This window comes from Lygodium microphyllum, unplaced genomic scaffold (assembly GCF_053477565.2).
Source record: "Lygodium microphyllum isolate KBCC unplaced genomic scaffold, Lygodium_microphyllum_v1.1.10 scaffold_266, whole genome shotgun sequence".
NCBI classification, from domain to species: Eukaryota; Viridiplantae; Streptophyta; class Polypodiopsida; order Schizaeales; family Lygodiaceae; genus Lygodium; species Lygodium microphyllum.
The window spans coordinates 21,825-48,449 of NW_028229747.1; the positions used below are offsets into that span (position 1 = coordinate 21,825).

General features: G+C 40.9%; 1 protein-coding gene across 4 annotated transcripts; it reads left to right on the forward strand.

Annotated features, from left to right (window-relative positions):
- The first annotated feature begins 6,502 nt into the window (after positions 1-6,502).
- On the forward strand, positions 6,503-25,851 carry LOC148008219 (pentatricopeptide repeat-containing protein At3g53360, mitochondrial-like). 4 transcript variants are annotated; one of them, XM_087674405.1, is made up of 4 exons: positions 6,503-6,754; positions 6,950-7,035; positions 7,161-10,972; positions 25,652-25,851. In XM_087674405.1, the coding sequence occupies exons 2-4, from the start codon at positions 7,018-7,020 to the stop codon at positions 25,656-25,658; spliced, it is 3,837 nt and encodes a 1,278-aa protein (XP_087530531.1). In that variant the 5' UTR covers positions 6,503-6,754; positions 6,950-7,017; the 3' UTR covers positions 25,659-25,851. The 4 variants fall into 4 exon arrangements, with proteins under 4 accessions (XP_087530531.1, XP_087530528.1, XP_087530529.1 ...); XM_087674402.1 differs by lacking the exon at positions 25,652-25,851 and having other exon boundaries at positions 7,161-13,726; XM_087674403.1 differs by lacking the exon at positions 25,652-25,851 and having other exon boundaries at positions 6,504-6,754; positions 7,170-13,726.
- Positions 25,852-26,625: the final 774 nt, after the last annotated feature.

The window sequence follows — 26,625 nt, forward strand, 5'->3', positions numbered from 1 at the left end:
ACCACTCAAGGTGATGGAGGAGGTGATTGGAATTGATAACCGACTAGGACAGAAGTGGCGGGAAGAAAGAGAGAAGAACCCCACTCTTTGGGGAACTGAAGAAGCCAAATTCTGGCAAAATAAAGTGTTCAAAGTACCACATTCCGTGCAAGGTTATAATTGCCAGCCCCTATGGAGGAGGCGGGTGTGCGACATCAGCATGCTTGCTTGGATGGCTTTTTGCAACACCCTGCCCTATGAGAGGAACAACCCTATGTTTATGGCATACCCTCGTAGGGTAGGAGTGGATTTTGCTGCCCTCCTCCTTGGGCGATATGATTTTCCCATTATCTACAACTCTAATGTTGTCTCTTTTAAACACGCCCTCATCTTCAACTTGGAAAGCTTGGGCGACTCCATGACTTGCTTCCTCGCTGACTTCTCTTGCCCTGATCCAGCTTTTGTAACTACATGTAATTATCTTAGGCTTCTTAAATTATTACTTAAGCAGGGCCCGACTCCGCAAGAACGTGGCCAGCCTCCCCTCTTCTTTGATCCTAACGCCATCGATAGCTGTGCCATGGCGCGCCTGATGATGAGGGCTAGCCTCCTCCCTTCTTTTTGCCTAGCTCTCCTGGAAGACACGAACGACAGCCAGCTCACTAGATGTAATCATCCCTTCCTCTCCACCACTTCACTCCACGTTCACATGAATCTTAAAGGACATGCAGAGCTGGCAATTTTTGAGCAAATCCATCCGACCTCCTTCTCTACCTAATTCAAACTATGAGAATTAGGCACTGGCTATCATCCTACTAGTGTAATAATTATACTAAATAATTTTTTAAAATATAAGAAGAATAAGAAGAAGCAAAAGAAGAAAAAGAAAAGCATGAAAGGAAAAGCAAGAGGAACATCACTCAAGGACATGGAAAGAATGACTCACTTGAAGAAGCACTTAGCACCACATAAAATATGATCACTGCACCTAGGGGTCCTCAAGTTAGGTGTGCTCGGTGGCTTTGGTTGGCCGACTCCGCTCCTAAACCCCTAGCCCTTTTGATCCCCCCCTTCATGCTTAGGGCCCATCAAGGGCAGGACATACCTAGGGAGGTAACACTCGCCTATGGTTAGACCTGTTATCCTAAGCTACTTGCACCGCACCTCCCTTTGCATGAATGGGATACTCAAGTGTGAGACGTCACCCAGGCTGGCCTGTGGTTAGATCCACCTCCCCATTCCACTAGCACGAGCACGATGCACTGCACAATAAGGTAGACACTCCCCTTAGGTAGTGCACCACACCTTTTCCTTTCAGGCATTACAAAAGGTGACAAACCACCAACTTTGGAGGCTCCCATCATCCACTTGGCATCCAATTGGCTTCTCCAACATACATCATTACCAAGCTTCCACACGCACCCGAGTCTACATGTGCCACTACCCTCACCCGAACAATTTGCCAACTGCCTACCATTCCCCAACAGCAGCCATAAGTGCCATGGGATTGGCACCCATCTCGGAGGGGGGTAATGTTAACCCCAAGTCGAGATGTCAGAGAAAGATGGTGGAGAAATGAAGGAAAAAGTGGAAAAAAGATGAAAAAAGAGCAAAGACATGCAAGCGGCCTCTAAAGCTGTGGGGCAAAAAGCGCAAATTTAAATAAAATGCACCTCAAAAAGCTCTAAAAACTCTTGTAAAAGAGCGTCAGGCTCCCTCCTGTGCTAATTGTAAAATATTAGACAGGTGTAGGCTAGAGGCATAAGGCTAGAAGAGGAAAATAGAGAAAGGACCTTGCCACAACGGTCGGTCATGTAAAAAAGGGATGGGTGCCCATGGGAATTTAAGGTTTTGTATATAAAGTTCAAAAAGTGAATGAGAGCTCATTCTTTGGCGTGTGGCTAACAAGAGTTCTCTTCTTCTTCTCTTCTCCTTGCTTGTGTGTGCTCTTGAGAGAGGGAGAAGGACTGTGAGGGAGTGTGTGCTCTTGAGAGAGGGAGTGTGAGAGTGTGAGGGAGTGAGTGTGTGGGAGTGAGGGATCAAGAGGGTGAAGCTCTTCACCATCTCCTCTTCTCTTCTTCTCTTCTCTTCTCTTCTCTTTTCTCGCCCGTGCGGCTATGGTGGATGGAGCTTGGAGATGGAGGAGGCTTGAGGATGCTTGAGCTAGCATCTAGGATCATGGAGCTACCGGCGTGTGCGAGAGAGGAGGTACCTCATTTCGGCATCAAGGTAAGCTCACTATACTCATAGGATTGACGGCATGTCGGTTAGGTGAGAGATAGCCATTAGAGCTCGCTTGAAATGCTTAAAACAATAAACGGTCCGTAGGTCTTGGCCGTCAAGCGTGAGCTCCCTCTATAATCGGTATTGTGATCAGAGGCCTATAAAGGTCTGGCAGACATGGTGGGGACAAACGATAATAGGCCAATGCAAGTTGTTGGTACCTCTATTGGTAAGAGGATAGTTTTACTGTTGTCATTCATGGGTGGGCCAAGGCATATGTATCAATTATATCAGGATGCCATGGCTATAGTGCGATGCAAGGGAAAACCTAACCTTTTTATAACAATGACATGCAATCCAAAGTGGTTGGAGATAACTAATGCTTTGTTGCCTGGGAAAAGTGCTTATGATTGTCCAGATTTGACTGCTCGCGTGTTTCATAAAAAACATGCTAATTTAATGTATACGTTGTTGCAGAAGGATCTCTTTGGAAAGGTTCAAGGCTATGTTACTGTGATTGAATTCCAAAAGAGGGAGCTACCACATTCTCATACTTTGTTAATTTTAGAGCCGTCTTTTAAACATTCTAAAGCATGTCACTATGATAGACTGGTTTGTGCTGAGTTGTCAGATAGAGTTAGGTTTCCAGCCTTATTTGAGACAATTTCAAAGTGTAATATTCATGGCCCTTGCGGAGGATTGAACTCGAAGAGTCCTTGTATGGATAAGGATAGATGTGCTAAAGACTATCCGCAAAAATTAGTGGACATGACAACAGTTGGTAGTTCTGGCTATTCCGTTTATCGAAGACGAGATGATGGAAACTCTATGATCATAAATGATAATGTTATTGATAATCAATGGATTGTTCCATATAATCCTTTCTTGAATGAGAAATACAATGCACACATAAATGTGGAGGTGTACTCGACAGCGGTTGTTAAGTATTTGTATAAGTATGTGTACAAGGGACATGACCATACAACCATCAAATTTTCTGTTGGGATTGATTTAGCACGGAATGGTGGCGATGTTCACAAGGTGGATGTGGGAGCTTTCGCTCAACCACTGAGACCCACGGACCGCTTATTGTTTCAAGCGTTCCAAGCGAGCTCTCATGGCTATCTTTCACCTAGCCGACGCGTTGTCGGTCCTCTCGGGGTATAGTGAGCTTACCTTGATGGCGAAACGAGTTGCCTCCTCCCTCACACAAGTCAGTAACCCCACGATCCTAGATGCTAGCTCAAGCATCCTCCATCTCCAAGCTCCATTCTCTATAGCCATGTGCAAGGTAAGAGAAGAGAAGAGAAGAGAGAGGAAAAGAGAAAAGGAGATGGTGAAGAGCTTCACCCTCTTGATTCCTCACTTCCACACACGGACTCGTGTTAGCCACACACCAAAGAATGAGCTTTCATTCACTTTTTGAACTTTATATATACAAATCCTAAAACCCCCATGGACACCCATCCCTTGTTACATGACCAACCATTGTGGCAAGGTTCCTTTTCCTAATTTTCTCTTCTTGCTTCATGTCTATACCTGTCTATTCCTTTATAAGTGACACAAGAGGGACCCTGGCGCTCTTTTACAAGAGTTTTTAGAGTTTTTGAGATGCATTTCCTTTAAAATTACTCTTTTTGTCTCAGTTTAGTTTTCGACGCCACCTCTACGCCTTTGCTCTCTTTCTGTTCTTTTTGTACTTTTTCCTTTATTTTTCTGCCATTCTGATTTGAGGTTAACAGTGGACGAGATTCAGAGTTATTTGGATGCACGATATGTTTTTACCTCTAAGGCATGTTGGTGGATCTATGATTATGCATTGCATGATGAAAAGCGTGATATACAACGTTTGTAGGTTTACTTACCTGGTGAGAACTATGTGGTGTTTTGAGATATAGATAATATACTAGATGTTGTGCAGAATGAAGACCTTTAGAAAACTACTCTTACTAAATGGTTTGTGTGCAATTGCATTCATCCAAAGGCTAGGACTATTCACTATCAAGACTTTCCAGTGTATTGGGTGTGAAATGCACGACATAAGATGTGGACTAGGAGGAAGCGTGGGAATACATGTGGTCGGATGTATTTTGTGGCGTCTACTTGGGGTGAGCTCTACTATTTGTGGATGCTTTTAACCAAGTGTCGGGGATGTACTTCTTTTGAAGGTCTACATACTATTGATAATGTGATCTATGATACTTTTAGGGATGCTTGCATTGCAAGGGGCATGTTGGAGAGTGATGATGAATATGTTATGTGCTTAGAAGAAGCTTCCTCTGTGTAAACCGATGTTCAACTCCGTACTCTCTGGGAATATGCGAGTGTCAACAACTGGTAGTGTAGTAAACAATGGGTTCATCTATTGGATTCAAGGAATAGGGGATGGAGTGGGTATTATCGAAAGTTGTGATAAGTTGTGTGTTTCACCTAGCATGGTGTTGAAAGGGCAATGTATTGTGGCTACTTTGAATGATCATGCATTGCAACTGATGCTAGAGGAGATCAAGCAGTATTATAGTGTAGATTCGATTGTAAAGACTGATGACTCATTTTTATACTTTGTTGAGTATTTAAATACATTGGACCTTGGATGTGGATTTCCTCATTTATTGTTGCTAAAGATAAAAACACATATCATTCTTCTTAGAAATTTAAACCTCAGAAGGGGTATGTGTAATGGTATGTGGTTGATATGTAGAGCTTTCAATAGGAAAGTAATAGATGTTAAGATAATAACAGGGGCAAATGTAGACGAACGAGTTTTTATTCCCCTGATTACTTTTATTTCCAATGCTACACAATTGCCATTTACTATGAAATGGAGGGAGTTTCCCACCATCCGGTTGACATTCGCTATGACAATCATCAAGTCACAGGGATAGACTCTATCCATTGTTGGGCTTTATCTAAATGCACCAGTATTTACACATGGTCAACTGTATATTGCATTTTCAAAGGTAAAATCTTCGCATAATGTGAAAGTCTTATTGGGTGGATGTAGTTATTGACGACCATGTAGGGACACTGGTTTTGCATATATGTGAATTGCTCTCTATGACTTGTTTGGTTGGCATATACTCTCTTGGAAGTAAATTATTTTTCATATTTTGCTATTTATTTAACTTTTGCAAATGCCTACCTTAGAGTGGCATTATTACCCAACTTCTGACTATTAAAAAGAGTTACAATGCATGTTGCGCGCATTAATGAGTAATGATATCATAAGAATGACATTTGCAAGGGTCATCGAATGTTTATATGATGATGTTAATATTGACATCAAGCTCCCAGTTTTTATTGAAGTTGTACATTGTGGATACACACAATGTTTTCAGGTGCATATGTACGAGGTTGACCATAAGAAGAGATTTCAATGCTTTCATACTGATAAGATATCGAGGCATTGGTTTAAGTATGGGTTCAAGGATTTGGGTTGTTTTGTGACGCTGCATCAACGTTTATCAGTACCTACTGAATGGTTCACAAATGTTCAACCATGTATTATTATTGTTGGGATGAAATGGTCTTTGTTAGTTGTTCCACGTACTTATATTGTGATTTTTGTTCCAATGCATGTGGTAAAGAGAAAGGTAGGACTATTGCATTGCCCATGCGATTACCAATGGAAATTGTGGGATCATTCCGTGCTTCACCTTCGCATATTTTGCTCAAGGAGGAAGATTTTGTTAATGATTCCCCAAAGAAGATGAAGTTTTCTTTCTATTAGGCATCTTGGAGACGTATTTTTTTGTTGGCATCGGCCATTTGCCTGTGGTGCTTGGAAACACTCGGGTGCCTTATACTTAGCCTTCATGGCTTGCTAATGGAAGGTCTCTTATACTTGGCCTTCATGCCTTCATTTTGACTATGTCTCTTATAGAAATTCTTTTTGTGGTGGTTGGTCTTTGTTTCGATTATGACCGGTTTTAGCATAACGTTGTTGTTTCTAAGTATCATGCAAAGCAAGCAAGTGATTCCTTACATTGATGTCAAGAGGAAAGTTTGTAAGTATGGTGCATGGAAGAGATTGTTTTTGTGTCTGGCATTTTGTGTTACAAATTCGATAACCTACTTTTAGTTTTAAGTTTGGAGAGAGAGAGAGAGAGAGAGAGAGAGAAGAGAAATAAAACATCTTGAAAATGGAGAGGAGAAGTAAGAGAGAGAAAGAGGAGAAATAGATTATTGAGCGAAGTCGCACGGCAACTTTGCATGCTATGAAACAGACTAGCGTTCTGCATGCGCGAAAGATGCTTGTGCAGGCACTAGCGCAAGTACATAGAATGAAGAAAGGTATACACAGTTGAAAAAGCCCCCTGTTGCTGCGACGGGGCCCCTTGCATTTTGGGCATTAGTGCAAAATTTATGGGCGTTTTGTTAAATTTCCCAAGGATTCAATTTATAGCAGACTCAGAAACAACGGGAAATCGAAATGATTTAAAGTTTGCCCACACACAGGCCGGAGAGGCAGTTTGTCAATGCCGCAGGAAGAATGAACCATTCATTGCATGAAGCCTGTCGAGATACAGGCTCACCACTAACTCAGCAGCAGGTTGTGCTCTGTATCTGGTCTGGTTCCTCTCATAAGGCTGTCTGAAAATCTAGACTAGAGCAAACAAATATTATCATTGATCATGAATGCTCGGTGAACAAGCTCGAGCTGTTTCAGTGTACGTAGGAGTTGTTTCATTCTCTGGGTTAATCATTCGATAACCTCGTCTCTTTCTGGTGTTCCTGCTGCTAGCAGGTAAGGGACCCAAGCTACATAGGCAGTGTATATGGATCGAGTCTGATAATAGCAAATGCACATGGCCGATGTCCGGACTATCCAAAGTAAGTAATTTCTGTGTTTTCCCCCTCAAGGAAGTTAACGGTGATGTATCATGACTTGTATTAGCTTTATCATACAAATCTCTTGAACTTCAGATGTGCCATATGATTCATAATCTAAGGATTAGTGTACACAGATAATGCAAAATTCGATTAAGAACGGATTGGAACAGTGTTACCATACGATTTTTAACGGCTTCACACCTTTTGGATCTGCAAAATCAAACCAGGTCTTTTCAAATGTTAAAAAGATGAGTTTTGCTCGTGATGTTTCATCGTATAATCCCACATGCAATGATGATTTTCATTATGAGGTTAATAAGGAGGCATCTGTGTTTTACTCTTTAAAAGAGGGGAGTGATGAAGGAAAGATTTGTTGGATGAAGGATGGGCTGCCAATAATTGACAGGCTTATCCATAGCTTGCAAATTTGCCGGAAAAAAGGTGGCCTCATAGATGCAAATCTCATACAACTTCACGTTTGTAGCTTTGGGCTAGAAGCTCTCACTGTGTTGGGAAACCATCTTGTGACAACATTCGTAGAATGTGGAAGCATTTTTGATGCTCGCAGAGTTTTCAGCAAGCTGATGTATAGAAGCGTGCATTCATGGACTTCTCTTATGTTAGGATATGCTGACAGTGGCCAACCGCAGTATGCCTTTGACATGTACAAAAGGATGCAGGAAGATTATGTTGCTCCTAGCACATACACATTTGTCGCGCTGTTGAAAGCATGCTGGAGACTTAACAATGTTGAAGAAGGCATGAAATTATACATAATGATCACGACTGTTGGATTTGAGAATGATATCTTTGTTGGTAGTGCTGTACTAAACGTGTATGCAAAATGTGGTTCACTTTCAGATGCTCGAGAAGTTTTTGAGAAGCTCCCATCCCGAAACATTGTATCATGGACCTCTCTTCTTACAGGATATGCTGAGTATGGCTGTTTTCAAGAAGCACTGAAATGCTTTGACCTGCTCCAACTGGACTGTATCTCCCCCGATGCTGCTGTTTTGATGTGCATTTTGAAAGCCTGTGGTAGCAATGGGGCCATACGAAACTGCAATGAAATTTACAATTTGGTTATCCAAATTGGAATAGAGGATGATGCTTGGGTTGGGAGCACTTTAGTAGATGTATATGCCAAATGTGATGCATATGCAGAGGCTGAAGAAGTTTTCAACAAACTTCTGGCTAGAAATTCTGTTACTTGGACTACGCTTATTGCAGGATATTGTGATTCAGGTTTTCCCCACAAAGCTCTGGAGTGTTTTGAACAGATGCAGCTAGGAGATCTATCTCCAGATCCTGCCATGTTTACATGCCTAATAAAAGCCAGTAGCAGCATAGTAGATCTAGACAATGGTAGAGAGCTACACAAAGGAAGTGTGGAATGGGGTTTCGAAAGAGAACATTCACTCATTGATGCTTTAGTTTATATGTATGCTACATGTGGTTCATCTGCTGAGGCATGGAAAGTTTTCCAGGAGCTAACAACCCGACTTGCTACATCATGGACTTGCTTAATAAAAGGATTTGCTGAAAGTGGGCTACACGAAGAAGTTCTAAAGTGCTATTACCAGATGCAGGCAGAGAATGTGGCTTTTAATGCTGTCACATTTAGCTGTGTGTTGAGAACCTTTGGCAGTTCAGAAGCCATGCACTTGGGTCAAATAATGCACAGGGAGAGTGTTGAAAGGGGAGTTGAAGGGGACCTCTTTCTTGGCAGTAGTTTGGTGAGCATGTATGTTAAATATGGGTTAGTCGTAGAGGCCTGGGAAGTTTTTAACAAAACCATTCAGCGAGATGTAGTGACATGGAATGCTCTAATGACAGGATTTTCTGAACATGGACCTTACCAAGAAACGATTAAATGTTTTGGAATGATGAAGACTGAAGGATTCTCTCCAAATGCTATCACTTATACTTGCTGCTTGAAAGCTTTGGGGCTAACAGGCATGCTTGACAAAGGTCGAGAATTACACATGGATGCTACGGCAGAGGGGTATGAAAGGGATGAATTTGTTTCGAGCAGTTTGATTGATATGTATGGCAAATGTGGCTCAGTTATTGATGCAGGAAAAGTGCTTGATAAACTGCACACAGGAAACCCTGTGACATGGGGTGCAGTTATTCATGGTTATGTGGAACATGGACTTTATGAGGATGCACTAAGGTGCATGAAGAAAATGGAACTAGAAGGTATTTGTCTGGAAGCTGGCACTTTCCCTGCCATTTTGAAAGCTTGTTCTAACATGCGAGCCATAGATAAGGGAAGGGACACATATATGCAGATCACATGCAAGGCATTTGAAAGTGATGCTTTTGTGGGATGTGCTTTGGTTGAGATGTTTGTGTCTTGTGGCATGCTGTCAGAAGCTCGCAATGTGTTGCTTGATCTGTCTGTCCAAAACATTATTGCATGGAATGCAATCATAGCAGGACATGTGGAAGGTGGGTTTGAGCAGGAAGCACTAGCTTGTCTTTATCAATTACAGCAGTCTGGGATCCCTCCTAATGCTTTCACATATGGCTATAGTTTAAGAGCTTGTTGCAGCTTAAATGCCTTTGATAAGAGTAAAGGACTGCACAAAGAAGTCATTGAAAGGGGGTTTGAGGGAGATATCTTTGTTGGAGATACGCTTGTCGAAATATATGCCAAGGATGGTTCTTATTCAGAGGCCTGGAAAGTTTTTGATATGCTGCCGAATTGTACTGTAGAGTCATGGAATGCAATGATTTCAGGGTTTACAGACCATGGATGTTGGAAGGAAGCTTTAGGTTGTTTCGATCAGATCAAATTGGAGGAGGTATCACCAGATATACATACATATCTCTATGTGCTGAAATCTTGTGACTGCATAGAGACAATTAGCAAGGGTTTAGAACTGCATGCAGAGATCACATGTAAAGGATTTGAAATAGACACCTCTATTGGCAATGCATTAGTTGATATGTATGCCAAATGTCACATCCTTGTCGATGCACAGGATGTCTTTGAAAAGTTACCAGATCCAGATGTCGTGTCATGGAGCACAATTATAACAGCTTATGCTGCACATGGACTTAGTCAAGAAGCCCTCAAAATGTTCAGGAGAATGCAACTGGAAGGTTTTCGTGAGAGTACTGTAACACTTGTTTGTCTGCTAAAAGCTTGCAGCAGTACCTTGGATATTGGACAAGAAATATACACATACATTGTAGTTAAAGGATGTGAAAGAGATGGCTTCATAAGCACTGTTTTGCTCGACATTTATGTCAAACATGGTTTGATTCTGGAAGCACATAAAATTTTTGACAGTTTGCCAGTTAAGAATATTGTGTCCTGGAATACAATGATTAAAGGATATGGCATAAATCATGATGGCAGCATGGCTGTACAACTTTTTCAAGATATGCAAAAACAGGCTGTATTTCCTAACAAGATCACATTTAATTGTGTACTCACAGCATGCAGCCGTGCCAACCAAATACAGCAGGCTAAAGAAATCTTCAAGCTTATGAGAGAGAATTATGGTATGGAACCAGGATTTGGTCATTTGTCTTGCATGATTGATCTCCTTGCACGGTCAGGAGGCTTGCATGATGCACTGAGCTTTCTTGAATCTATACCTTTTTCTCCTTCCAAAGTTATGTGGATAACTTTACTTAGTGCCTGCAAAACTCATATAGAGGAACACCTTGGACTTAGATGCTTTCAGCAGCTCATAAATTGCCAGTCAGAATATGGCATCTCTTACATCCTCAAGGGAAGCATATCTACAAACACTGGGAGGTTGTATCCTGAACTATTGATAGAGGAAACAAGAAAATGGTCAGGCAAAAAGAGAACGCCTGCTAATGTCTCCAGAAGTGTGGGCACCAAGGTGTATGATTTTTGGTTTGATACTCATCAAGAAAATAATTTCATGCTACAACATCTTAGTGAGAAAAAAAGGTACGTTCCAAATTTAGATTTAGTACACGCACAAAAAGATAAAGGTACATAAAAGAGTAGCAAATTTAGGCTTAATATTGAAACTATTTGTCAAGATGTATAATGTCAAATGAATGCAGATTGAAGCTTGATTGCACTAGCATTTTTCTCTTCATAAGAGGACCAAACAATGTTCAAGTGGCAAGAACCCAGTCTTATACAAATACGCCATGTGAACATGAGGGTCCAAACAAGTGATGCACCCAGCAAGACTTGAACATTGGTTCTAGACTCCTTTCCATTCGGTGGAAGCAGACCTATTAGAGCATTGTCTACTTTTCACTAGCTGTTAGATTCCTAGTGGTCAACCAGGCCCTCCAAGATATGGCCCTGTAGGTTGCCTTCTCTTGGTGTCTTTGACATCTTGCGTGGCATAGCTGTGCTGCTTGGTCCAAGAATTTTATGATATTGAGGGATTTTTGTCTAGGGAAAATTGGCAAGCTAGGAGAGTGGTTTGTGCACCATTGGTTCGGAGTAAAGTTGGGAGAGACCTTTTTATACAAGCTGATGGTCAGAGGGCCTGGTGCTCCAGGCAGGGAAGACCTAGAAACTGTTTCTGAGAAGGGGATGCAACACCGAATCTGCTATGTAAGAGTGGAGGCCTTTGCCCTGATGGATTTTTACTATTGCCTTGGTGATCCATCCTTGCTCCACTTGCTTTATAGTCTCCTAGGAGTTTGGCAGAGCCTCCATAGAATGTCTGAAAATGCTAGGAAGAGATTGACAGGCAGCCCATCATTTACAATGGGTAGGTCAAAGGGCAGGACTGGACCTGTGGGTACCCTGTAGTACCTGCATTTGTGCTTCAGTAATAAATGGTGTACCTGTAACCACCTGTAAATACCCTGTTCAGCCCTCGATGCATTATGTCTTGGTTACAGATGCAGGAGAGCCTTTCACTTATGATGAGGCTATGCACAAGGGTGACAGTCACTCCGTATATCTCCTCTCCAAAATCTATTGTACTAGATTGGACACCACCGCTTTGAGTTAAGACCTTTCTATTTCTGGTATAAGAATGACACTTGGGATTTGGTTTCCTTGCCTATGGGCAAGAAGGCTTTGCCATGCAAGTGGGTGTACAAGCTGAAAAATACCCCTGGACACCCCAGGCCGGCATACAAGGCTAGATTGGTAGCAAAGGGTTTTAAGCATGAGCATGGTATGGAATTTGATGAGGTCTTTTCTCCTGTGGTTAAGATGACCACCCTGTGCTTAGTCTTGGCTTTGGTTGGTTAGCTTGACTTGGATTTATACCAGATGGATGTCAAGACGGCTTTCTTACATGGGGACTTGCATGATGAGATTTATATGGAGCAGTCTAAGGGCTTTGCAGAACCTGGCAGGGAGCATCTAGTGTGCAAATTGAAGAAAAGTCTTTATGGCTTGAAGCAGGCACCTAGGGAGTAGTATCATAAGTTTGATGCCTTTATGTAGTCACAGGGCTATAACAGGAGTGCTATGGATCCGTGTCTTTACACGAAGAAAGCTCGTGATGGTTCTTTATTGATTTTGGTACTCTATGTGGATGATATGTTGATAGTAGGGAAAGCTCATGATGAGCTAGATGCTCTTAAGGCTAGCTTAAGAAGAGCTTTGAGATGAAAGATCTGGGACAGGCCGCTCACATACTTGGTATGCGCATTAGACGCGACAGGCATCAGGGACTCCTCTACTTGTCACAGAGGGAGTATATTCATAAAGTCCTTGAGCGCTTCCGCATGCAGGACGTAAAGCCTATTGGCTGTCCATTGCCTTCTTATGTGAAGGTATCACAGACTGATTGTCCGCAGATAGATGAGCAGAGGGCCGAGATTGCCAAGATTCCCTATGCATCTGCAGTGGACAGTCTTATGTGTGTCATGATCGTCACTTGTCCAGATATTGTCTTTGCAGTTAGTGTTGTGGCATGCTATATGGCTACACCTGGCAAGAAACATTGGGATGCCGTGAAGGGTATCATGAGGTATCTGAAGGGCACTACAGATATGTGCATATGCTATGGCAGCCAGGATACATGAATCGTGGGGTACACTGACTTTGATTATGTAGGACATGCAGATAGTAGGAAGTCCACTTCTGGCTATGTATTCACCTATGCTGGAGGTGCTGTTTCTTGGATGTCCAAGGTGCAGAAATGCACGGCCCTTTCTACTACAGAGACTGAGTATGTTGCAGCCACTGAGGCTTGCAAGGAGGCCATTTGGTTGGGTTGTTTGGTTGCTGACCTTGGTATTGATGCTATTCCTACACTGCATTTAGATTCTATGAGTGCTATTCAGTTAGCCAAGAATTTGGTCTTCCATGCGAAGATAAAACACATTGAGGTGAGGTATCACTTCATACGTGGGGTCGTTGAGGACAAGTCTGTTGATCTTGTCAAGATCTCGACTGACCAGAATCTTGCAGATCTGCTCACGAAAAGCCTCTTTACAGAGCGCTTTGCCTTCCTCAAGAGATTGATGGGCGCGGGATGAGATGACGTCTTTCCTCATTCTATTGTACATGTGTACACGTACTGTCTTTTTTTTTCCCTCTTCACTTCTCACTAGGGCAGATTCGTCTTTAAGTGGGAGGTTGTTGGGGGTAAAGGTGTCTACGCCTAGCCGCCCGTGTATTACTACACTAACAGTCACCACCACTGCACAATGCAGGTGGCGGGCGCCCGTCACCATCACTTTATTCTTTATTCTTATAGTAACAGTTTGGATAAAGGAAGGCCCGTCACACATTGTGACTGTTGGGGTTTCCATTTCTTGTCTCTCTCTTTCTTACTCTTGCTCTCTCGCCATAGCTCTGGAGTGCAAGCTTCGATTTTTCTCACCTTTCACATGTGTGAAATACATTAGTGTGTAAAAGTGCATATCCAAGAAGACATTTTATACCACTTAGTGTTAAGTAAGGCTCAAAGGTGTAGGTGGATATTTTAGAGCATATATTCAGGTCCTATCAGTTGTACTTTCATCTCATGTACTCATTGTTTGTTTATTAGTTTAAAGCATATATTCAGGTCCTATCAATTGTACTTTCATCTCATGTACTCATTGTTAGTTTATTACTTTAGTTTGTGTACTTGCAAGAGTTCTTTGTGTGTGTGTGTGGCTATTGTTGCCATCTTTGCTCTAACACATTGATCTGCACGACAAGTGATAACTCTAGTGATGGCTAGTGGTCCGGTCTATTGCAAAAGTTGCCCAAACCACCTTCTCCACTAGCCAATTGTACTTTAATGGTCTTTATGTTAAGACCAAGAGCTATACTTGAAGTTTAGGTCCATACTCACAAGAACTATGCCTCTAAGCCACGTTGGCTTTTGATTGTCTCCAAGCCATGCACATACAACTTTGAGCCATGCCCTTGGTCGTGTGCACAATGCCTCTAAGCCTTGTTGACCTTTGATTAGTATCTGAGCCATGTACATGAACCTTTGAACGTTGTTCTACTTCGAGTCCTTGAGCTTGTCAGTAGACCATGTCATGATCTTGCTCATGTTTGCCAACTCTCTCACTTCTGTATCTCCTTTATAGAATCTTTTGCATGGGATTAGACACTACTACTTTGAGGTAAGACCTTTCCATTTCCTTTTTCTTTTGTTCCGTGTCATGGGTTTAGTCACCCATTATGTGAAGGGGGAATTTGTTAGTTATTATTCATCCCCTTGTGTGAAACACATTAGTGTGTGCTAAAGTGCATATCCGGTAAGAACACCTTTTATACCACTTAGCATTAAATAATGCTCAAAGGCGTAGGTGGATATTTTAATCTATATATTTATGTCCAATTAGTTATACTTTCATCTCACTTATTGTCCATTTATTCTTTAAGCTTGTGTACTTGCAAGAGCCCCCCCCTCCCCCCCCTCTAGCAGGTCGTGGAGTTCTATTTGCCATAGTTGTTGATTTCTACTCATAAGCTCCACCCAATAGTTTGCTAGTAAGTTGGTATTCCTTTACTAGGTTAGGATATTTTGCCATTAGATGACCCTCTAGTTGAAGAGCTATGATATTTTTATGTCACAAATTCTCATACGATAGAGGGCCCCATCAAATAGATGGAGAAGATTACGAGTTCATTTTCAACATCATGGCCCTACGTCATGCTTGTTGAGCTAAAATAAGCATTTATTCAATATATTGTCATTCATTCAGATTTCCATCATGTTCATGGTTACTGAGTTACCCTAACTCTAACTGTGTTCTGTTGAGTTTATGCTTTGTCATACACTTTCATTTATGTTTTTGCATTAGGGTATTTGTTCACATGGTATTAGAGCAAGGTTCTCTTCAATGAATTCTCATCCTTCGATCTAAAAGCCCTTTGCAAGAAGTAGGAACAATAGGAGGGCAAGATGATTTTCAACCACAACTTCACTACATCATCATGATGCTCCTGAGCCTAGCATACTAAGATACGAGACGGAGTGGGCTTCATATCTTGGTCCTCCTTCTGACATGGTCAGAGAGTCTTTAGATTACCATGAAGTCCACAGACCATACGAGATCTTACGAGCTGAATATGATCTCATTCTCATGTATCGAGCTCAATAATAGATTGAAGGTAAAATTGAGTTTTCTCCTTTAGATTTGGTGCACCGGTCTAATGATTTTATAGGAAGGATGGAAGCTCCACAATAGATTGGCCATCTTGATGTGAAAATTGCCTTAGAATATAAACCATTTTCCTCTCTACCACCATCAACTCCATCCTTATCTCTTTCATCTTTTCCACACACTTCTCCACCTTGATTCACTCATGTTAGGTATGCATGTTATTACTTCTCAATCTTTTGAGCTTATTTCCTCTTTTTCGCAAGATATTGGTGATGCTTATGATGAAAAAACTCTTTAAACTAAGTATTGGTTCATTAGCCTTGAAAGGATAGGTTTTTCCAATTGCACTCCAAAAAAGATAAGCAAAAGTTGCAAGAAACTTTGGTGAGTGCTCCATATTTTCTTCAACGGAATGAAGTGGATTTTTAGGACTAAGCTAAAGGTTGATGGGACTTTAGTTGAGTATAAGGCTCTCCTTGTGGTGCAAGGGTTTCAACAAAAGCAAAGTATTGACTATGAAGAGACATTTGCTTCTATTGCGTGGTTGACATCATTTCATTTGTTGGTTACGTTAGTTGCTAACTACAGTTCATCGATCTATCAGATGGATGTCAAAAGTGTCTTTCTAAACAATTATCTGGAGAGGACATCTATGTGGAGTAATCTCTCAGATTTTTTTGGGTGTTTGGAAAGATAGGGTTTAACTTGTTGTGGAAAGCTCTTTATGGGTTGAAGCAAGCATCACGGTCTTGGTTTCAAAGAATGATGAGTTCCTTCGAACTCAGGCATACCATTCTATCCCTTATGATCTGAACTTATATGTTCATACTATTTCAATGGGGGTTAGCTATATCCTACTATATGTAGATGATTTACTTATCATCATTGGCTCAAATTCTACTGCCATAGCAAAAATTAAGGCCTAACTTTATTATACTTTTGAGATGACAGACCTTGGTTTGTTGTCTTACTTTTTGGAGATGGAATGGTCGATTTGGGAGAGGTAATTTTGTGTCATAGCAATACGCTCTTTAGTTAGTGGACCAATATTAAACGTATCAAACACGACATGTGGCCATGCCTCTTGATCCCATTGTCTATCTTTCAAATGATACCCTAGGTTAGCCTTTGATAAGCCCACCTATAGATCTATGGTAGGGAAACTCCATTGGTTGATTCATAATAGGCCAGATTTAGCTTACTAAGTTAGTTTATTTCGTTAGTATTTCACTGCATCTAGGATGCCACATTAGATTGCATGTCCACGTTTTGAGATATTTGTGGTGTATATATTTTTATGGCTTAACTTATGGTTCTGATTTATGTTTACAAGGATACACTAACTCTAATTGGGCAGGAGATCCTGACACTTGGCATTCCCATGGTGACTATCTCTTTATCTTGGGCATGTCACACGTATCTTAGGCTAGCCGTAAGCAAGAGATGGTGGTAGCTTCCACGATCGAGATTGAGTATATGGCTCTTTGTCACCATGTGGTGATACTTTTTGTAGTTGCTTTCCTTATTTACTTATATAAATATTTTATTTTTCTTTTCTTTAGTTGACGTTGCTTTTTACCCCCAGAGTTTTCTTGGATTAAGGCGAGATCTTTGCATGGCAAGAAGAGGCAGCCATTGGGACAAATTGGACTAATTGTTTATTTGAGTCTTAGGACTAGTTTTATATTGAATGGGCACTGAAGAATAGAATGCCAGTGGTTTGGGACTGTGTGCTTAGCCACTGGAGATGGTGTAGGACAATGAGCTTGGCCAAGACAAAAGATGCACATGTGAAAATGCTCATGGAATAAAAATCATCGTAATTGAGCCATATTACACTTTTTGATGTGGTTGCAATGATAAAACTTACTCAGAACAACTTGAGGAATGCAGAGGTCACTATCCCTAAAATTTAGAGACTTACTATTTTTGGACCACAGAATCCGTTTGCATCATTATCTTCATTTTTGCACGAGGATTAATTTTCTGGTCTGTGCTGAGGTCAAAATTTGTATTGATCATGGAAAATTTTAGACCGGAAGGTTTAAACAGAAAAATTGTTACATGTATGCTATGTGGTACAAATTTCCAAAAGAGAGAAAGTAATTAAAAAAAACGTAATAGGTATAAGGGGTAGATCTGAGAGTGAAGTTTTGAGGAGCTGAGGGCAGATTGCTACAAGTACATCAGCTATGAAGAGTACTTCATCTCTGACTCATGTATGGATGTAGAGCTTGCTCCCTCTAGTCCACTCTCTCTCTATTCTCAGAGGAAATGCTTGGCATGATGGGCTGATTTCATCGAAGGTACTAGTTCTATGTTTTCTTTGCACTTCTACAGAGGCAAGAGTCTCACTGTTTAGGTTTAGGAGTAGCTGTTGGCTTCTCCAATGCAGGAACTAAAGAAAGTGATGACCATGCCACACATGAACATGGTTTTTTAGTTTTGATTTAATGCTGTTTGTGGGATTGTTTTACTGCTGGAATGATGCCAGGGTAAAAGAGATGTTGTTTTGGATATGCTGGACAGTAAAAATAGTAAATACAGAGTTGTTTAAGATATGCTGGAGAGTGAGAACAGTGCACACAGAGTTCTGTAGACTGCAATTCTACACATGAATTATTGAGTTATGGTCACAGAAAATGCTTTCCTAAAAGGGATGTTGTTCTGGATATGCCTGCAGACTGCAATTCTACACATAAATCATTGAGTTATGGTCACATAAAATGCTTTCCTAAAAGGAATGTTATTCTAGATATGCGGACAGTAAGAACAATGAATACAGAGTTCTGTAGACTGCAATTCTGCACATAAATCATTGAGTTATGATCATAAAAAATGCTTTCCTAAAAGGAATGTTGTTCTGGATATGCTAGATAGTAAGATCCGTGAATACAGAGTTCTGCAGACTGTAATTGTGCACATGAATTATTGAGTTATGGTCACAGAAAATGCTTTCCTAAAAGGGATGTTGTTCTGGTCCTGCTGTACTATCCTTATGCAGTTAGGATTTACTTAGAAAAGATAAAAACCAATTGTTAACAGGTTATGTATTTTGAAACATTTCATTTTTGTAACTTTCCGTTGTTTAATTGATAAAGAAATACTGAGAGGGGAGTTGGTCTTTGGGGCTAATCTGGTGTTGAGCAAGAGAGTGAGGTCTCTGTTTGTGTGTGTGTGTGAAAAGATGAGGTGTTAATTGAAGGAACTACTGCTTGATGTGAGTCATAGACCGGTTACACTCTCTTTGATAGTACCATACATGCTATCTACTTGAGGAGCTTAGTGGCAGTACTTCAATTTTCATGCGACTCTCCCATCATTGTCTACTCCAGTAACCAGAGTGTTGAGATATCGAGCTCCACTCGTGATATGCCAGGGTGACCGTTGTGCATTTATGTCACCGACTTGTCAGTTTGCAGATGTGGTTGGTACACCGCCCATGAATAATAGCTAGATGATAGCTATTCTTATCTACTCTAGTTCGTGGCTCAGTTAGTATGCCACCTTAGTTAGTTGAGTTTGGTTTGAGACCCATATATAGGGTTCTTCTATTTCTATGTACTTGAGTTCTTTTGGTTAAACAACTAAGAAGAGGAAAACTGTTTTCAGCCTCCACCTTTGTGTGTATTCCCCCATTGTGCAAGCAAGAAAGCTACAAGTGAGACTCATTCCTTCTCTCCCACAATCTTGACATGGTATCAGAGCCTTGTTCGTGGTAAGGAGCTCAAGAAAGCAAACCAAGTTTGCGGTGTTCTGGTAAGAGGACCAGTGTTTTTTTCATTTTTTTGTTTTGGGAGCAAGTCTCTGCAGGTAGCACAGCCGGAAAGTGCAAGAGTGCATTGTCTCAGATTGAGACGCCCTTCGCGGTGTAGCAAGAGGACAATATATGCTGCGGGTAGGGGCTTTAGCCCTTGGTTGCTCTGTTTTTTTGATTTGAGGCCATTTCGGGGCCTGTTTTGGATGCGGAAGTTTTTTGCACGCACTCAGGAAAAGGCCCAGTTTTATGCTGTGCGACCACTGTTCTACAGGTCAGTGAAAAGTTACTGTAGAAATTGTATCATATGCCTGTGCGCAGACATTGGGAGTTACAGAATCATCCTTGTTGCCTGTTGATGCAAAATCATCACTAGGAAGTGACTGTGTGGTCAAATACCACTTTCGTCAGTTTTACAGATTTGCCCTTGTGAGGCTGAAGCTGTGTTCTTTGCAGTGACATAATTTTTTGCAGTGTTCTGTAATGGCATCTGATTCTCTTTCACAGATTGTCACTGAAAAGCTTGACAAGAACAACTTCCAAGCATGGACGTTTAGAATGACGAATTTCCTTATGGGAAAAGGATATTGGAAATTCGTTACAGGAAATGAAGAAGAACCAGTTCTTCCTGATGTTCCCAATCAATAGCAAATGCAGGCATTTAAAGCATGGCATGAGAGAGCCAGGAAAGTTATGTACTGGCTGTCTATCAGCATTTCAGACTCTATGATTGTGCATATTCAAGATGCAAGTACGCCAAAGGAGGCATGGGATACTTTGTAAAAAATGTATAGCACAAATACGCAAGCCAAGAAAATGCAGCTCAAGCAAGAGTTGCACAATGTGCAAAGAGAAAGTATGAGCATCAATGACTACCACATGAAGGTGAAGAAGATTGCAGATGCACTTGCTTCCATTGGGTCGCCAGTGGAAGATGATGATTTAGTTTCTGTGACCTTGAATGGTCTAGGAAAGGATTATGCACAATTTCGAACATCCATTTCCGTCCGTGAAAGATTTCCTGATTTTGAGGAGTTGATTGCTCTTCTAATTTCTGAGGAGCAGAGAAATGGTGGTGCATCTTCTTCAGGAGGAACTTCAAAAGAATCTGTCTTCTACTCAAATGCTGGAAGAGGTAGAGGCAGAGGTAGAGGAGGCCGATCTGGAAGTCGTGGTAGAAATCAGAATATGCAGCAAACTCAAGAAAACCAGTCCTATGGAGGAGGATGTGGTAACTCTAGAGGCAGGGGGAGTCAAAGAGGTCGTGGTGGATGGCAAAGAGGCCAAAATGCAAACAGGAATGTTGAATGCTACTACTGTGGTAAAATGGGTCATATGGCTAAAGACTGCTATAAAAAGCAGAATGACATCATGAATGAAAAATTGCAACAAGGAAATTATGCACCTTCTAGTAGACAGGGTGATGACAGAAATGAGCATTTGTTTATGGTGCAGCACATGACTAATTCTGTGACAAGTGCAGAAGAAAGCAACGATGTGTGGTATGTTGACTCAGGTGCATCAAACCACATGACAGGTCATGCAGAATGGATACATGATGCAAGGAAAATGAAAATACCAGAATTTGTGGAGACTGGTGATGATATTGCACATCCTATTGTGCAAATTGGAAAAATTCATTTGTCTATGCAGGATGGGAAAAAGAAATACCTGTCGGATGTATTTCATGTCCCGAATATCACCAAGAACCTAGTTTCTGTTGGTCAAATGGTTGAGCAGGGCTTGCAGGTCAGATTTAATTCTCATGGATGGTTTGTTGAGGATATGAAAAATAAAGGTCGCTTGATAGCAAAAGGAAAGAAGAAGGGCAGAATGTTTACGTTGGATGCAGACATGCCTGAATTGAGTGCAGCAATGTTTGCACATGGGACCGGTGTAGTTGCAGATATTGATATTTGGCATAAACGCATTGGTCATGTTAATGTACAACGACTTAAATGAATGCAAGCCCAAAATATTGTTGCAGGATTGCATAAATTCAAGGTCGCAGAAATGCATAAGATATGTTAAGCATGTCAATTTGGAAAACAGTCAAGGAAACCATTTCCTAGACATGTTCAAGAGAGTAAGAAGCCATTGGAATTAATCCACTCTGATGTGTGGACTACTAAAGCTGCATCTCTTGGAGGCTGTTATTATTTTGTCACTTTTATTGATGACTATAGCAGAAAAGTTTGGGTGTATTTTATGAAAACGAAAAGTGAAGCTTTTGGGCATTTCAAAACTCTTAAAGCTATGGTTGAAAAAGGAACATGCCTGTAAATAAAATGTCTAAGGTCAGATGGAGGGGGAGAGTACCTCTCAAATGAGTTTGCAAGGTTCCTGCAGGAGCATGGCATAAAGCAGCAATATTCATGGAGTCATACCCCACAACAAAATGGAATTGCAGAAAGGAAAAACATGCATATTGGAGAGGTATCTCGTGCCATACTCAATGAAAAAGACTTGCCAGATTTTTACTGGGCTAAAGGAGTTGCTACAACAGTCTACATAATGAACATGACTCCCACTACAGCAATACATGGGATGACTCTAGAGGAGAGGTATACTGGTAGGAAATCAGACATTTCTCATTTGAAGATTTTTTGTTGCATCGCCTATGTTCATGTGCTAGATGAGTTGAGATCCAAGTTGGATCCAAAAGCTAAGAAGTGCATCTTTATTGGTTACTCTCTGCACAGCAGAAAGGGTATAGATGCTATAACCCTTCTACTTAAGTTTACAGTGAGCAGAGATGTTTTTGATGAGATGAGTAGCTGGTATAAACCAGTAAATGTGATTGATGATGTAGATGCACAAAATGGTAATGCTGCACAGAATTCACAGCAGCAGTCACAAAATATTAGTGGACCTGGAGTGTCCTCTAGCAGTGGTTCACATTCTTCGCCATAGACAGGCAGATTGAGATCAGGAGAATCTCCTCAAAACAATGCAGATAGTGGTATGCAGGTTTCACGAAAAGAAAAAGAGAAGGTAGATAAGCCCATGTTTGATGTGAATGCATGTCACTCTTATGTGGATGGTGAATCCAATGGCTCAGAACAGAGCATTGATGATGAGTTGGGTATTCCTTCTATTATTACACCTGGAGTAAGGAAGACCAGGGATGTTTTGAGAGCACCTGGAGTGAACCTACTTTGCGAGGTCTACCAGAGCTAGGTATCCTGTGGACAGGGTGAAATATGATGGATTTACAGCCATTCACTATGCCTATATGGTCAAAATGATACATGAACTAGAACCTACTTCTTTTGAGCAAGCCATGGGAAAAGAAAAATGGGAGAAAGCCATGGATGAAGAAATGGATGCTTTGGAAGCAAATGCTACATGGGAATTGGTACCTTTGCCTAAAGATAAGAATGCAATTGGTTGTAAGTGGGTTTATAAGGTGAAGCACAATGCAGATGGTTCTGTGAACAGATACAAGGCAAGATTAGTAGTTAAGGGGTATGCACAAACATATGGCATGGATTATGAAGAAACATTCAGTCCGGTTGCAAGGATGGCAACCGTAAGAGCAGTCATTGCTATGGCTGTATCAAAGAAATGGTATTTACATCAGATGGATGTAAAGAATGCCTTCTTGCATGGTGATTTGCAAGAAGAGGTCTATATGGAGCAACCACCAGGTTATGTGCATGCTATTCATCCTGAGTTTGTTTGCAGGTTGAAGAAAGCCTTGTATGGCTTAAAGCAAGTACCTAGAGCATGGTTTGACAAGATAGGACAATATCTTGTCACTATTGGCTTTCAGATTTTCAAGGCAGATTTCTCACTTTATGTGAGAAAAACAGAGAAAGATATTATGCTACTTGTCATTTATGTTGATGATTTGATTATCATAGGTGATAGTGATGAAGATATCTTTCATGTGAAAATGCTATTGAAGCAGAAGTTTGAGATGAAGGATTTGGGAGAGTTGCGTTATTTCTTGGGCATTGAAGTGATTAGATCACCAAGTGGGATATGGCTCTTGCAGAGGCAGTATGGATTGGACATGCTGTCCAAATATGGAATGACAGGCTGTAAGCCTATTTCAGTTCCTTTGGATCAGAATGTGAAGTTGAGCGCAGATGCAGGTGAGCTTCTCGAAGACCCTACTATGTACAGACACAGTAGGAAGTTTGATTTATATGACTATTACCAGGCCAGATTTGAGCTATGCTGTTGGATTGGTAAGTCAGTTTATGCAGGCTCCAAGGAAACCACATTTGGATGCGGCTAGACGCATACTCAGGTATTTGAAGTCCACATTGCAGTATGGACTATTTTATGAGATTGGGGTTCAGATACAGTTGCATGGATACACTGATGCTGATTGGGCTGGTAGCATTTCTGATAGACGATCTACCAGTGGATATGTGTTCTCTTTTGGGAGTGCTGCAGTTACTTGGAGCAGCAAGAAACAGCCTACAATTGCCTTGTCGAGCACAGAGGCTGAGTACAGGGGCGCAACAATGGCTGTATGTGAGGTAGCTTGGTTGCATAAGCTACTTTATGATATGCATCAGCCTACAGATGGGCCAGTTGTCATTTATTGTGACAACATGATTAGTATACACTTGGCAAATAACCCAGTCTATCATGCTAGAACAAAGCACATTGAGGTGCATTATCACTATGTGCGGGAGAGGGTTTTACTAGGTCTTATTGATCTAGTTTATGTCAGCACAGAGGATCAGGTAGCTGACATATTCACGAAGGCATTGGGCGTAGAGAAGTTGCGCAAGTTTAGAGACCTGCTTGGTGTGCAGGAATGGGGATTGAGCTCGAGGGGAAGTGTTGAGATATCGAGCTCCACTCATGATATGGCAGGGTGACCGTTGTGCATTTATGTCACCAACTTGTCAGTTTGCAGATGCGGTTGGTACACCGCCCATGAATAATAGCTAGATGATAGCTATCCTTATCTACTCTAGTTCGTGGCTCAATTAGTATGCCACCTTAGTTAGTTGAGTTTGGTTTGAGACCCATATATAGGGTTCTTCTATTTCTATGTACTTGAGTTCTTTTGGCTTACACAACTAAGAAGAGGAAAACTGTTTTCAATCTCCACCTTTGTATGTATTCCCCCATTGTGCAAGTAAGAAAGCTACAAGTGAGACTCCTTCCTTCTCTCCCACAATCTTGACACAGAGTGCCATTGCCATTGTAGACAATCTGATCATTACACCATGGACACGGTATGTGGATGTCCACTTCCATTTCATTAGAGAGTAGGTTGAGCTCAACACCATTCGTCTGGAGTTTATGCTTTCATTTGACAACTTTGTAGACATATTGACCAAGGTGGGTGATAAGTCAGTGTTGTAGTATATTCTGTCTAGGATCAGCTTGGGTATACCCTCCCCTATTTCTTATGATAAATGAGGAGAGAGTGATCCCTCCCCAACTTTACCTTCCAATTTGAGGGGGCGACTTTCTTCTCTGGTGGTGACAAGATATTGTTTACAGTTTCTTTCTCAAACATTACATATCTTGTACTTTGTATCTTCATCTGCATCTTCAAGATGATATGATTGTAAAAGAGTGCTTGAGCAAGTGAACAATTCCCTTGTAAGGTCACTGTCCAAGTGACACCGTTGCATAGCATTTTGTATGAACATGATCACATCTACATTGCCTCTTGTATAACTTCACCGTGTTGACATTCTATTCTATACACATGCTTCCATGTGCATTTACCACTTTTTGATATTTTGGAATGGTCAACTTTGGATGATGGATCCACTATATTCGTGGCATTGCATATGGTAGTCTTCAAGGCAGTCTCCCTTGCTTGCTTATTTCTTTGTCATCAACATCCAGTAGTGATATGGACAGCGTACTTATTTGTGAAAGTCTTTGGGTTTGACCATGAGTCTCTTGTCATCGACACTTTTTGAAACAAATACTCAAACCACCAACAAAAAAAAAGTTGTGTGGTTTCATCTACTTTTGCAAGACTTGGTAGGCCATTGGGTAGCCAACGTGCACCCTTTGTCCAATGTCTTGGCCTCTTTGGGGTGACCACTTGGGCACGAGAGTTCGGGATACATCTTTCATTTCTTGCACAATTTTTTGCTATACAAGCATTATATATTTAGCATTCAATCATTCATTCAGATTTCCTCTGTGTTCATTGTCTGTGAGATACTCTAACCTTAATTGTATTCTTTTAAGTTTATGCTTTGTCGTACACTTTCATTTATGTTTTTGTATTAGGGCATTTCTTCACAATGTTGATATATTAATTTGATATCATGCATTGGACAACTAGAATTTTGTCTTGACATGCATAAGTGTTATTGCGGCTTTGGTATTCTTCCCCAGCTTATGATCTTTGTCATGCTGATGATGAGAACCATTGTTTATGCATGGTTGATACCTTGAGTACTACTATTGTTTTCCATCATTACCAATGTGCCCATCCTTGAGCTGGAGTCTCAACAATTGTATCATATGTTGCAACTGATTGGGGCTACCTCTAGAGTAATTGGACATGATGGTTAACAATGCAATTATATTTTAATCCTCAACTTTGTTCTTAACTTGAATACTATTGCCTATTCTAATCCCCTCCTTCCTCCTCTAACTTTTCATACTCGGTCTCTTGTGACATTGATATGTTCAAGTTTTGACGGTTGCTAATGTACTCTATTTGTGCTACTCATTACTTGCTTGAAACACATCTTCAGTTCAATTACTTTAACTGCCAGTTTTAGCCATTTTTGCATCCAACAATGTAGAATTGTCACGAGGATCTTGAGTTCATGCCACAAACTTGTCTAGCTATATATGATATCTCATGTACTATATCTAATTCCTTCTTGATAAAATCTAGATCTCCCTTGATACTACCAACCACTATATGCTACAGCTCATGTATGGGATTATAAAACCTTGACCTTGTTAATCTTGCACATAACATTAATCTCACAAACAAATTAGTCCATAAAAACCACCAATGCAAGATTGGACCCTATCAAACAATTTAAAAATCAAGCATAAGATCCTAGTGCATTTCAAGCTAAGCATGAACAATCGATTCAAGAAAATGCGACTACATGTAATTACTCCTCTTCTTTCACTTATGGTTATAGTGAAAATATGAATATGCTTTTGTTTTTTCATGTTGAGAGTAAGAATCATGATTTGGTATTGTGATTGAAGTTGTTTAAGGTGCTTGCTTTTCTTCTTTAGCTACTTCTTTAATGCATGGAAATCACATTTTATATGTTGGGTAACAACATGCATTACACGTTGTATGCTAGCTTTACAACATGCATACTAATATGCTGTAGCAT